Source organism: Talpa occidentalis, unplaced genomic scaffold (assembly GCF_014898055.3).
Source record: "Talpa occidentalis isolate TD23 unplaced genomic scaffold, MPIMG_talOcc4v2.1 talOcc4.8, whole genome shotgun sequence".
Taxonomy (NCBI): Eukaryota; Metazoa; Chordata; class Mammalia; order Eulipotyphla; family Talpidae; genus Talpa; species Talpa occidentalis.
In genome coordinates this window covers 99,408,457-99,422,079 of record NW_023605194.1, presented here as the reverse complement: position 1 = coordinate 99,422,079, position 13,623 = coordinate 99,408,457, and the positions used below count along the sequence as shown (strand labels likewise).

General features: G+C 36.8%; 1 protein-coding gene across 1 annotated transcript in view; it reads right to left on the bottom strand.

The window, feature by feature from the left end:
* Positions 1-7,233: 7,233 nt before the first annotated feature.
* NAF1 (nuclear assembly factor 1 ribonucleoprotein) overlaps positions 7,234-13,623 on the bottom strand; it is a 43,031-nt gene continuing 36,641 nt past the window's right edge. The window contains 1 exon segment of the mRNA XM_037496412.2: positions 7,234-13,046. Within this exon segment, the coding sequence (XP_037352309.1) occupies positions 12,574-13,046 (473 nt within the window). The 3' untranslated portion in view covers positions 7,234-12,573.

Sequence of the window (13,623 nt, the reverse complement as noted above, 5' to 3'; positions counted from 1 at the left end):
TACTATTTTCAAAACCCTTTGTCTATGTTGCAGTACACTTGTGGGTATATTTCAAAGTTATAGATCTCTTGAATATGGAGACTAGTAAAATATTTTTTCCTCCTGCATACATCAATAGGAAAACACATCTGTATTATAATTCGCATACATGAGTAGTAAAAGAATAACCTCTTTGTGCTTTCTGGGAAGCCACAGTATGCAAAGTCACCAGACCTTGACCTTTTAGATCTAAAGACATTCTGCCCCAACATTTTCAAAGTAACTGCTTACAGGCAGGGGGACTTGTGAAAGGCTGGGTCAGTGACATGGAAGAAGGAGAGGAAATGAGGGAAGACACCTAGGTACTAGCATGTAGTGAGTACATTTTCGCTTTCCAGTAGCCATTCAAACTCATTAGCCAATTGCTTGCCCGGTTTCTTTTGAAACCTCCTAACTTGATAGGCTAGCACTTGGAAAGCATCTATTATTTCCAGTCTCAGTTACTAAAATCCCCCTATTTTCTTTATTTTTTCCCTACTATTTCCTTAAAAAGAAAACAATTATTCAAATCTAAGGCCCAGAATTCATTATTAAAAAAAATCATACTTTAAGGTAATTTAAATTGCTATAGATTTACACTATCCTACATTTTTTCAATTAGTCAAAACTATCCTTCTTCACATTAATTGATAAATCAACAAATCTTATGATTACGATAAGGTGTTCTGTTGACATGCCTCATACTTCACACAATAAAAAAGTATAAATATGAGCATTTTTAAGTGCAATGAAATATTCCTAAGATATGTTCAATTAAATAACAGCCAAAAATATACTCTTGAATTTATTCTATCATTCAACAAATATTTCCCCCAGATACTACTAGCGCCACAGAAAAACGCATTTATCCTGAAGAAGCTGGCGCTAAGTCATCAAACCCGCTCAGCTCTCACTTCAGTGGGTTGGGTTCTCCTAAGCAAACTGTTTAGTGCCTTTTCCCTTTCTGTACAGTTCCTTAATGAAATTAGGCTCAGGAAGACAGTTTCTCATTCCCTCCTTTTCCTGAATCTTTGCTATGTCGACATGTTATTTAAAACTCTCCATCTGTACTTACCACGTTCCAAGGCATTTCTGTTCAGAGCAGAAAGTTTAGAGCACCAAGTTTTCCATTAAAACACTGCAACTGTACAGGGTGTTGATGCTTTCCTTTCACCTTCTTTTGTCCAAGGAGAAAATTAATCTTGCAAGAGCTGAGAGAATACAACTAGTAAAAATTATTTCTCTTGTGTACATTTCAAGAATACTTCCTCTCCCTGTTACTGCCTATCTTATGTTTCCTATTGCAATATAAAATACATAATTTATACCATAAATATCTCAAAACAAAGTACTTAAAATAATCTCATGGTTAAAACACCAATATTACTTGGCTAGGTTATACTGAAGTGTTGGCCTCCAATTGTTTGGGAGAAGAAAAAACAATTCTAAGTATTCACTCTAAATTCACTAAAATTCCTCTATTTTCTAGTCTGTAAAATATTTCAATCAATCTAAGAAGAAAAAACCCTTTTATTAAAATTTTTTTAAAGATTTATTTATTTATTTATACAAGTTCCAGAGTACAGACCAGATTTGCAGAAGGGTGAGAGGATTCACCAGAGACAGGGTAGGGAACAGAACAGGCAGATTGACGAAATACACTGCTGAGGGGAGCAGTGGGCGCAACAGGAGAGGTCTGCTGCACCATGTGGGACGCTCGCCAGCCGGCAGGGATCGAACAGGCGCTTCAGAGGCTGCGGACAGTTTCACAGCGCTGCGCTCAACTGCCTGCACCACCTGAAAAAACCCTTTTATTGTGAGGCTTATATTTGTTTAAAGTATAGCAATTCCTCTAATGCTGTTCCACTCAATGTTGTTTTGGTTATTAACATCGAGGACAAAAAAAAATTTTCTGGTCAGGGACAGTATGTGTGGAGTCACACATTCCCCCATGTCTGGGTGGGTTTTTGTCTGGGTACTCCAGTTTCCTCCTACGTCTCAAAGATGTGCACGCTGGGTTGGTTGTGTGTCTAAAGTGTCCCAGTGTAAGCAAGTGTGGGTTAAGTGTTCCCAGTGGTGGGACATCCTGTCCAAGGTGGGTCAGGCAGACACTCAGAACTGCTGGGCAAGCTCTATCCACCAAGGACATTGAACTGGAGTAATAAATGGCATGGAAAGTGAATGAATGAATGAATACAAATGATTGCTTAATATTCAATGTGCTCGGGTCTTTATTTAGAAGTTTAAGGATGTTTTAGAGACCAGAGATATGCTCTCGAAACTTAAATATTGCTTTTATCAATTAGCCTGTGGCAAAACTGTTTTTGTTATACGTCACTTAAAATTAAAGTTTACAAAAACGTAGTGATGATGCTAAGGGAGAACTGTATTTCAAAATCTAGCAGTTAGTGAATAAAGTAACATTTAGAAAGAACACAGGTGATAAGAAGGAGGCAATATCATAACCCTCACTCACTGAGTCAGAAAAGCAAGCCACAACGTGTTCAGCAAGATGCAGGGAGGAGTCAGAGCCTCTTTGGGGAGATACAACCTGACATCACTTGACACAGAGAGATTCCGCAGAATCACCTCACACTCCTGCATATGTTTAGCAATCATGGCCATCTTCAATGAGTTTGAGAGTGGCCTATAAATAGTATTGGGTAAGGTGTGAATGGCAAGTGATAGGTGTTTGATCTTTTGTTCTGAGTTGAATTGAAAATACATTTTCTTACATTGGTTGTGCTTTTAAAATAAAGGCATAGAATCTTTACTTTTTCATGCCTTTCAATTTGTCTTTTTTTACTGCAAATGATATGTAAGGGAGCATCCTGCCTATTAAGTATGTAGATCTGGAGATCAAAAAATAGAAGACAGCTTTTCATTATTTATTTCGCTGGAACATACAGTACATGAAACCTGTGGGTTGCAGACACGGTTTCCATGGAAACAATTCTATATGAAAGAATGCCTGATAAAGCTGGCAAATTTGCTGTTACCATCATCAGCCATGGCAACGTTTGTGAATCCCACCATATTAACTTGAGTAATTTGCTTGGATTTTGCTTACCCTTTTCCTGCTCTGGAAATCCAGTCAGTCAAACGTGTGCATCTGTTTCCATGCATTTCTAAAGATGTTAAGCTTTTAGTTTCTATTAAATTCTAGCATGGATTTTTCAAACCCACAGTGAATGAATCCTGGCTACTTTATAACACAGGTATTTCTATATGTGATCCCAGGAATTAAAACTACAACCTCCAGGAATTTATTTGAATTTAGAGTAACAGATTAATTTGTTATTCAAATTTGTATTTAGAATACTAATCTAATTTGTATTTAGAATAATAGATTTATGGGTGTTTTGGTAGTGAATGTGGGGTGGTAACACCTGAACAGTAAATCACAAGTAACATTGATCTCAATTAAACAAGAAAAAGCCAAAAAAGCAGAAACTGACCAGCTATCTGAATTTGAATATCCCTGCTACAATAACTAGAAATTGTGGTCCTTTTCACATATTATAAAGCCCAGGATTTTTTTTAGGAAACTCTTTATATAGGTGGATCTTTTAAAAATCCATTTTTTTTGAGGGGAGGCTACATTTCAGGCTGTGATTTTGGCTATTACATTCCTACTTTTGTTATTTTTCCCAAATGACCAGTGTTGACAATACTCTTCTAGGTAAAGCTGTTTTCTGCACAAGTGTACTCTTGTATGAGAGCACTTGGTGCCCTCGTTTGCCTATTTCCTACTGCTGCACTCTACGGTTCTCGGTTCTCTATCCAGCAACAAACGAATGACTAATAAGCAAAAACTAATATTATTAAATAAATAAGAGTTCATTGGCTGTCTAGGGTGGTTAATCAAAAGAAATACTAACAACAAATGATAGGTACTTCGCTATCAGTTTCTCCAAGAGATTTTACAGATTTGTGTTATTATTTCCTAATATTTACAAGTAAATATAGTATATCTAGCGAGGTGGCTTCTCAATTCTGAAGTTATTTTACAAAGTAGATAAAACTTTGAAGTGAAAGCAAGTATTTCCTGGAATACTGTCTTATTTAGTTTTAAATTTCCTGGAAATCTTATCATATATACATATATCTTATATTATTTTTTGCTACCTATTAGGTTAGCTCTTGAAAGTTTCTTAATGGACAGAGAACTGTGGTGTAATCTTATTGAATGATGAATTATATATATAGATCAACATTCCCCACCCCCAAAGAAGACCCAGCAGATTTGTCATCCTTAGCAAAAAAAATTTGATAGTCACGTTTTGATATCATCTAGGGTATGAAAGTAAATTTTATTATCCTGAGAAAAAAAGATCATTAACTTTACTGCCCAAAATGTTGTGGGTTCCATATTTGCGTCAATAAAGTACTCTCAAAATGAGTTTCAAAAAAAAAAAAAAAAAGTGAATCTACTTTCTACTTATCTCTCTGAGCCACTTTTGGGACACAACTTAACTGGAAATCTGTGCCAATACAGATTTTGACACCCCAACAAGTACTTTCACTTAAATAAAAAGAATCACCACCAATGACTGTGACATTCATCTGGAATGTTATACTTTAGAAACATAAAGGAGAAGTCCACAGGTTATGAAGCAGCAAGAAGCATCTCAGAAACAAGGTTTCAATGACAGCTAAATACCTTTTGTGGGTTAGGAAAAGAACCCCTGTTGTCAAGCTGTGCTTGTCCTCAAGATTATACTCTAACAAAAAAGCTCAATACAGTCACAGTAAAATGACATAAGATTATGACAATTTATATAGGACACTCTGAAAAGTGGCCTATTCTTATATTTCAAGCTGCATTCACAGAAATGCATCGTTTTAAACAAGCATTTTGTAAAAGGGCTTGCACCTTGTCTACATTGTCAACGTATACATGTATATATATGTATATGAATATATACGTATATATACATACATATATATATAGTTTGGTGTTTAGAAATATTCTTTGGCTAAAAAATTATGAAAACTAAAGGATTTACTTGTATGATTAAATCCACTTTTTGGTAAGAGGCTTTTGTTTTGCTTTCCGTAACAAAAATAAATCACACAACTCTAAGATAATCACCCATGTCCTCTACCCTGAGGAAATGGAAAGATGCCTCAGATGGTTAAGACTAAAAGAATGGTCTCATTCTCTCCTAGTTTCTATTTCTCTTTCCAGAAACTTTTCTGGATCATCTGTGTTCCATTTGGGTCCTTCCCTTTTCTGTTGTTCTTGTGCATAACATTTTTATAGTACAGTATTTGCAGATATCCTCAGACTTTGGAAACTTGCTCAAATCAAATTTTACTGTTCATCACACTTTGCTTGGCAAGAACTAAAAAATGGTGACACAACCAAATCTGTTAAGCTGAAGACTGTGCCCCCTTCCTTTTAGTGGAACAGTGATTTCCTGCTTATAGTCTAAATTACAAATTCCTTACTAGGCAGAAGCATACATTCTAGACATTTTCTAGATATCTAAGATCATTAATGACATACTTCCTCTACTGCTGGTCATGCTCATTTAAGTCTTTCTCATACAGCCATTTGAATGTGTATTCATCTAGCTTTTTTTTTTTTTTTTAAGATTTATTTATTTATACAAGAACTGGGGTATAAGCCAGAGGCATGGGAGGGTGAGAGAATTCACCAGAGACAGAGAGGGGAACAGAACAGGCAGAAGGACAGAAGACAGTGCTGAGGGGAGCAGCGGGCAAGACAGGAGAGGCCTGCGCACCATGTGGGTTTCTCAAGGGATGGAACCGGCATTACAGAGGCTGCAGATAGCTTCACAGCACTACGCTCAACCTGCTGCGTCACGGGCGAGGCCTCCCATACAGCCATTTGAAATCTAATATAGTTTAGGGCCAATGTTTCTCTAAATTGAGATTTATTGATTTGGTCTTACAAGTTAAAAACTGCACAAAGAAACCAAAAATTCTTATTTCATAAACAAAACTTTAGTTCTTTAGCTCAGTGTTTCCAGTTTTGTAGTCTGTGGATGTTTTTGAGGGCTCATACAAATTTTTTTAAAGGATTTCTGCATTATCAGACTTGAGAGACACTTATGCTATACCTGATCCAAAACTCTGTTTCCCTCTCTTCAGATAGTACTTTAAAAGCAAGATGAAAGACATGGACCCACTCTCCTAGAAAAATGAACATCTCACAGATTTTTAGTGAGTTCTAGAATACAGGAAAACCAAAAAAACAACAACAACAAAAAAAAATAAGCACACAAACACCCAAACCCAGCTAAGAGCCACAAAGCTTACACTAAGGAACAGCCATTTCTTATCCAAATACAAAATATTTTAACATTCTTTTAGGCCCCATGATCTGCCTTCTTAGCAAATCTAAAGATATCTCTGAGAAATGTACATTTACTATGAATTTCTGCTAACATCTATGACAGCATTTCCCGCAAAATGCGTTCTGTAGTATAATGGTACAGGGATATGTTCTACAAAATGAGAAAAGCAAATATGGGAAATATTTTCTTTCTATCTAACTATCCATCTATTAAATCCATATATGGGATTGAACCAACTGAAACTGTAGGCAATTGCATATGGTTCAAACTATTTAAATGCCTACTGTTATTTTCTTCTGTTCTTAAATATTGTTCTGCTCACAACTTTGCAAAACAAAATTCATTTGAACTTATATTGTTGCCAATAAATATATCAGCAATTATACTTGGTCAAAAACCAAACTGACATTAAAGAAAATTAATCATTTGCTTTGAATGAATCAGCTACTAAGCTTGCATAATTCTGCCTGTGAGTGCCAAATCATATCTGTGATGACACACTGCATGATTCTTAGTCAAATATATTTTCAATAGCGGTGAGATGTATGGGGGAGAGAAAACATGCTTCCCACCACTGCTGGATGGCAGAGTAGAGAACCATGAAAGGTTTAAAGAGCTGCAGTAACAGGTTTTGTACATTGTAGTGGCCATTGAGACCGAGATTGTTAGAAACTCATGTCTGCCATTCAACTTACAGACCACCATCACTTGCTTATCACATTTTAAAAGTGAATCTATGTTAATAGTTTACTCCTTTGCATTTATTGTGTTATTATTTGGGTCACATCTCATCACAATTTTTAGCCCATCTAACCTCAACAGAAAGTTCTTTTTTTTTTTTTAAATGACGATTTTTCTTTTTAAGATTTATTTATTTATACAAGCACTGGGTACAGTCAGAAGCGCAGGAGGGTGAGAGAATTCACCAGAGCCAGAGCGGGGAACAGAATAGGCAGACAGACGAAGTACACTGCTGAGGGGAGCAGCAGGCGGCTGGAGGTCTGCACGCCATGTGGGACCCTCGCCAGGCGGCCGGGGATCGAACCGGCGCTGCAAAGGCTGCGGGCAGATTCACAACCACAGGGGAGGCCCATCAATAGAAAGTTCTTAACATATAAAGTCGGTTTGTTGTTTGGGGGACTTGGTATAATGCAACTAACCACAAAACAAGCTAATGTAATATTTATTCCCACCCTTATGAGTAGAAATAAAGGGTACTAAACAACCAAAACATGCATAACTATCAGGTTTTTTGTACAAGCATCTACACGCACACTCACATACCCACATATAAGGGGGTATACACATATATGAAGCATATGCCTTTTTATTGACTGTGCAGAAGACAACTTAGTTTTCTTCATTGGCTATGTTCATTATTTTACCTTTTGATATACCAATTCCAATTTGTACCTCCTTTCCAGGACACTAAGTAATTGTACATGTCTCATTCACCAGTGATAACAACTTGGGTACAGAGTGCAGAGTCGAAAATGAGATGTAATTTCATTGCTGCTAGTAGCTCAAAACAAGTGCTTTGGTCTGATGAATGGTATTAAGAAGATATTTCTGAACTTTAATTTCAGGCACACTATAGTAACTGTTTCCTTGGTTTTCTGGAACATAATTGCTACATAAATTTAGGATCAGACTGGGTTTCAGAAAAAGTAGAGAAAACTTTTGGAATATTGGCAATTTATCTACAGAAAAGAACACAAATGTTCTTTTGCAACCATGAATGCATTAAACCATAGTGTAGTGGCAACATTATCTGACAATGAAATCTCATAATTTAAAAAAATTGTCCAGTTTATAGCCTATTAAAAGTATTCTCTCATACAACAGTTAGACCTCAGAACTCATTATTGTTGCTATCAAATGTGAAATGTCAGAGTGAAGACTTTATGAATGCGTATTATATTAACACACATAGTCACTCTGCAAAAATGTTAGTTTTTAACATTTTTAAAAGGAATCCTGTATTTAACAATATACTGTTTTCCCTATCACTTAATTATAGAAGGACATGACTATTTCTAAATAGCCTGAGTATGTGAAGACAGCACGCTAAGTATAGAATTTTCTCAAGTTTATCTCAGGTACCTTAGCCAAACAGACTGGGAAAGGGTGAGAAACAGACATAAGGGATTATTTCTCTTTCTGCACTTAAGTTCCCTGATTTGTGTCATCTGGAGGGGGTAAGGATGCTTTTTTTCTCCAATAAAACTCAATAATGGGAAACTGTATAGAAGAATTAGAAGGCACTGAAACCAAATACTTATATTGTCTTAGAAATGTTAATATAGAAATCAGAAGGAGAAAGACAAACACCAGACGGTATCACTTATACATGCGATATAGACACATAAAGCAAAGGCACAAATAAAGCCAAACCAGTGACAAATCCTAGAAATCTGACCACAGAACTGAGGCTGCCAGTGTGAGAGGGAGAGGAAAGTAGGAAGGAAGCACAATGGACTATGGAGAACTGTGGCTATTGCAGTGTCAGGCGTGGAGTAGTAACGCTACATGAAGGGGGAGATCCTACATCTCTAATCACAATGTTATAAGCCAATGTTACTTCAATTAAAAAAATAAATAAATTGCCTATGTAGTCCTACTGTGAGAAACATAGCTGAATATCAAATTGTATGCAATTCTGGGGGGTCTTTCACAAAGCCAGGCAAACTTTTCAGTTTGACATCACACAACAAAAGGACTTCATTAGTACTGCTTTAAGGCCTCAAAGTGTGTCCCCAATAAGAAGCTACTTTATAGCTGAGATGTCTAATTTCAACCCAGAAAAGGCTTAGAGTAATTGATTGAAGTGTAATAAAATGCAAAATAAAACCTTGCACTAGATTAAAAAAAAGTGAATTTATAAAATTAAATGCAAATGCCTATTATTGTTAAAAAATGTATCAATGATACTTTGTTATCTTAAACCTTGTCCTTAAAAATACACTAAGATCTAAGCACCTGGAGATTTTAAATACTAACTCTTATTTATGAAGTAGGTTAAAATTACAATAGACTGGAACTCAGACACTACTCATTTCTTATTCATCAAATATCCTGAAATTTTTAATGCACTTAATATCCACCAGCTCTAAGCAAGAAATAAAAAAAGCAGCATAAGAGTCGAGGAGGGGGTAGAAAGTAAATCATTGGTGGGCTAGAAAAGAGGAAGGGAAAGCATTCTACATTCCTCACTGTCCAACAGACTTCTGCACGCAGGCCCCTGTCACTGTGCATTACTTACACATCCCCAAGGCCAATTATATGGACATAGATATGGAAGAATTAACTAGGGTCTACTAATCAAAGTGATGCATACATTCTGGTATTTAACTATACATGAGCTCACAACATGGACTTTAAGAAATGACTTTTGGTGAATCCTGAAACTGCATGTTCTGTTCCAGGTCTCCAATGTACAATCTCAAATCCAGTTCTTTCAATATCTAACAGTGGACAGATAATCCAATTACTATGGACCTCACTGTCTTTTCCATAAAAGGGAGAGGAGACAGTTGTTGATCTTAGTAAAACAAAGATGGTTGCTTAGGGAGTAATTTTAATTATCACCTCACCAAATTTACAACTGTAGACATGGAAAGATACTCTCTACATTCAATCATGTGAATGTTATTACATTATTGTAGGAAGAGGCTAGTATAAAGGTATTTGAGTACATCAACATTGGATTTACTCCATACTATGTGGCAGTTAAAAATCTAGGACAACACAATTTTAAAAGCATTGATAAGAGGTCCTCCCTGGTGGCACAAGGGGTTAAGCACCGCACTACGAAGCAATCCGCAGCCTTTGCAGCACCCGGCCAGTCAGGGAGCACCCCACAAGGCGCAGCAGACCTCTCCTGACTTGCCCGCTGCTCCCCTCAGCAGTGTATCTCAGTCAGTCTGCCTGTTCTGTTCCCCACTCTGTCTCTGGTGAATCCTCTCACCCTCCGCCCCATCTCTGGCCTGAACCCCAGCTCCTGTACACATATAAATAAATAAATCTTTAAAAAAATTTGATAAGATTAAGGTGGAGATGATGAAAATAGAAATATTTCTCTTCCAAAATTAGAGATGATTGGCATCCTCCTCTTAAACTCCAAACATAGATGTAGTAGACAAAATACAGCTCTGACAACTAAGTGAGAAGCTATAGATACATTTTAACAGCTATGGTTTTATTTCTCTCTTCTATCTACTCTCATATCATTACCACTCACCCAACAGAACTCCCTCAAGGTCCAAAGAAGATGGACAGCAAGCTTGTGCATATTTACCCTGAACTCGCTACAGACCAAGAATAAATCCTGAAGTTAATCCCCTGGGGGTACAGGCATATCTCACTTAATTTTGATTACTGTGCCTCAGATTCTGCATTTCTTACAAATTGAAGGTCTACAGCAACCCTGCATCAAGCAAGTATAATATGCCATTTTTCTAAGAGCACATGCTCACTTAGGGTCTGTGTCACATTTAAGAAAGATACATACATTGGCTTTTGAAGACACAATGTTCTCGCACACTTAAAGACTACATAACTTTTCAAGACTCTAGGGGACAGAAAAGTTGGTGACACTCTTCTCTTTCTTGCGATATTCACTTTATTGCAGTGGTCTGGGGCTGAACAAGCAATGCCTACGAAGAGCACCTGCATCTGTCATAGTTGGCTAGGTCTCATCTCAGCTACCGAATTCACATCTGAGGATAAAGCCCAAGAATCTGCATTTTTAACAAGCTTATGTGTTTGTTATAGGTAATTTCTAGGTAACCTAGAAACTATAAGGGAGGATGGCAAATAGGACCGAAGTGTTTAAGGGAGGAATTTTATTGAAAGTAGAGATGAAATGGTATCATTCAGCTGTTGTGTTAAATATTTACTGTCAGATACCAGTACTTAGGGATTAAAAGACTCCCTAAACACCACAGCGATTAAAAAAGGTTGTAGATTCTCCATAACTGGATGGCAAAGTCTTACTTTTCCCATTCTTGCAGAAAGTTATTTTTCAGGCTGTTAGATATCATCTCACTTAATACTTATGGTCATTCAAACAGGAGACGACTGGATCATCAAAGAAGATAACTTCACAGAGAAGCTGCAAAAACAACTGAAGAAATAATTTAAAAAATGTAACACATGAGGGTGTCACAGAACGAAAGATGGAAAAGCACCAATTCAGTATAAAGTGCTGACCTTAGAATCGAGAACTAGAATATCCTTGTCATCTCAATGAGTGGCCTTATCTTTGTTGGAATCCTTAGGTTCTTCCATATTTATTAAATGAGGACCAGTTTAGATGACACCTTAAGGCTTCTATTTCTAAAGTTCTGAACTTTTCTTATATTTACGTATCATGATGTAAAATGCTCACTAGTTATTTAATCAAAAACTCTAAATTCAGTCAGTCATTTGATAAACACTAAGCACCTAATCGGTGCCACACATATGGGAATCTGGGTAACAGACATGGAAGACACTATGTCCTAATAGACTAACTCCTAACTCACTAACTCCTAATAGGAGTTAAATACATTTTGTGAATAAACAACACTTCATTGTAAACAATTTCTATACCCCTGTAAGTGGTGAAATGGTAAAGTCTGCCAAATAGTATCCAAATAATGAAAATCTGCATATATAATTGAAAACTTACTATGATTAATAATTACAAATTTTTAATTATAGTCATAGTTTTTGCTAATTGTAAGGCTTTCCATCTCTTTGCTTTACTTGCTTTAAAAAAAATTAAGACACTTAAATTTACTGGTAAATTGAATTTTATAATCAAATTTCCAAAGTTTGCAAAAATAGTTTATTTTAAAGACTTGAATAGGACTTTAACATCATATTTTCAACTATACCAAGTCAATCAATGAGCTTAGTAGGTTGAATCTGTGATGAAAGTTCCTTCAGATCTATTTTTTGACCTGTATGCTTTATTTAACTGGGCAGGGATGGGGAAAGCACAGATGCAGTTTTAAATATTACACATTTGAATTTTCCCTCCATGAATTTGAAGTGAAGTTTTCATACAGACACATTTTCTCTAAGGTTACAAATATATATATACTTATAAGTGAGGGAATCATTTATTATTTTACAGTGTTTTAAAAATCTAGTTTTGTAAATTCTAGTTTTAAAAAAAAAGTCCTTCTTACACAATATTAAAAATCTACATTTCTCTGGAAATGCATACATTCACCTAATTCACCTAATAGTATGGCCCAAAATGAGAATTACTGTCTCCAGAAGAAGCGGGTGGAGGCAGGGGTGGAGGAGGGGGTGGAGGGGGTGGGGGGAGTGAGTATGGCATGGGTAATACCGGATGAGCTACCATGTGAGGTGCAGGAGCCCAACCCACGTTTAAAGGTGCAGGTGGGGGAGGTGGAGGTGGTGGGGGAGGAGGGAGTGAAAAATTACGCATGTCAAACGCTGGAGGGGGAGGAAAGGGATACTGTGGCATGATGGGATTATCTTGTCTCTGAGGTGGAAATCCCAAAGTCTCCTGAGATACCACATGCTCTGGGTTATAAAACTGTGGAGGTGGGGGTCTGCCATGACAAGGTCCAGGGTATCTGCCCCAGGAAAATCCTCGTGTGAATTCTCTGTTGCGAAATCCTTTGGCGGGCTCTAAAGCAGAGCCGTGAGCATTCCAATTCTGATGTACTTCTGCAAAATCTTCACCTTTGAGAGGGGAAAAAGCGCAAAAGCAAAATGAAAGCTAATTTTAATACATCTGAAACATTGCTAAAAATTCAATAATCCCTTCTTATGACAGTTTCAGAAGTTTAAGGCTGAATATTATCACATTTAAATAATCCAAAAAGAGGCCTCCATGGTGGCTCAGGGGGCTAAGTCTTAGCACTATCATTACCAGCCACTGCAACATGAATTCCATCCCCAGCCAGGGAGCTAAGCCACATGGTGCAGCAGACCTCTCCTGTCTCGCCCGCTGTTGCCCTTAGCAGTTTATTTCAGTAGATCTGCCTGTTCTGCTCCCCACTCTCTCTGGTGAATCCTCTCACCCCCCAACCCTGCTCCTCTGGCCTACACCCCAGTTTCTGTATGCATAAATAAAAACAAATCTTTAAAAAATAAATAAATCCGAAAGACTATTGTAAATAAAGTCACCATAAATATTGTGGAAGACATTCTTTTTCCAGCTGAAGATTGTGTATTCTAATAGATACCCAAAAATGCAAGTGCTAAATAGTATAACATTTCTAGTTTATTTTTTTAATAAAGATCCAATCTGCCTTCC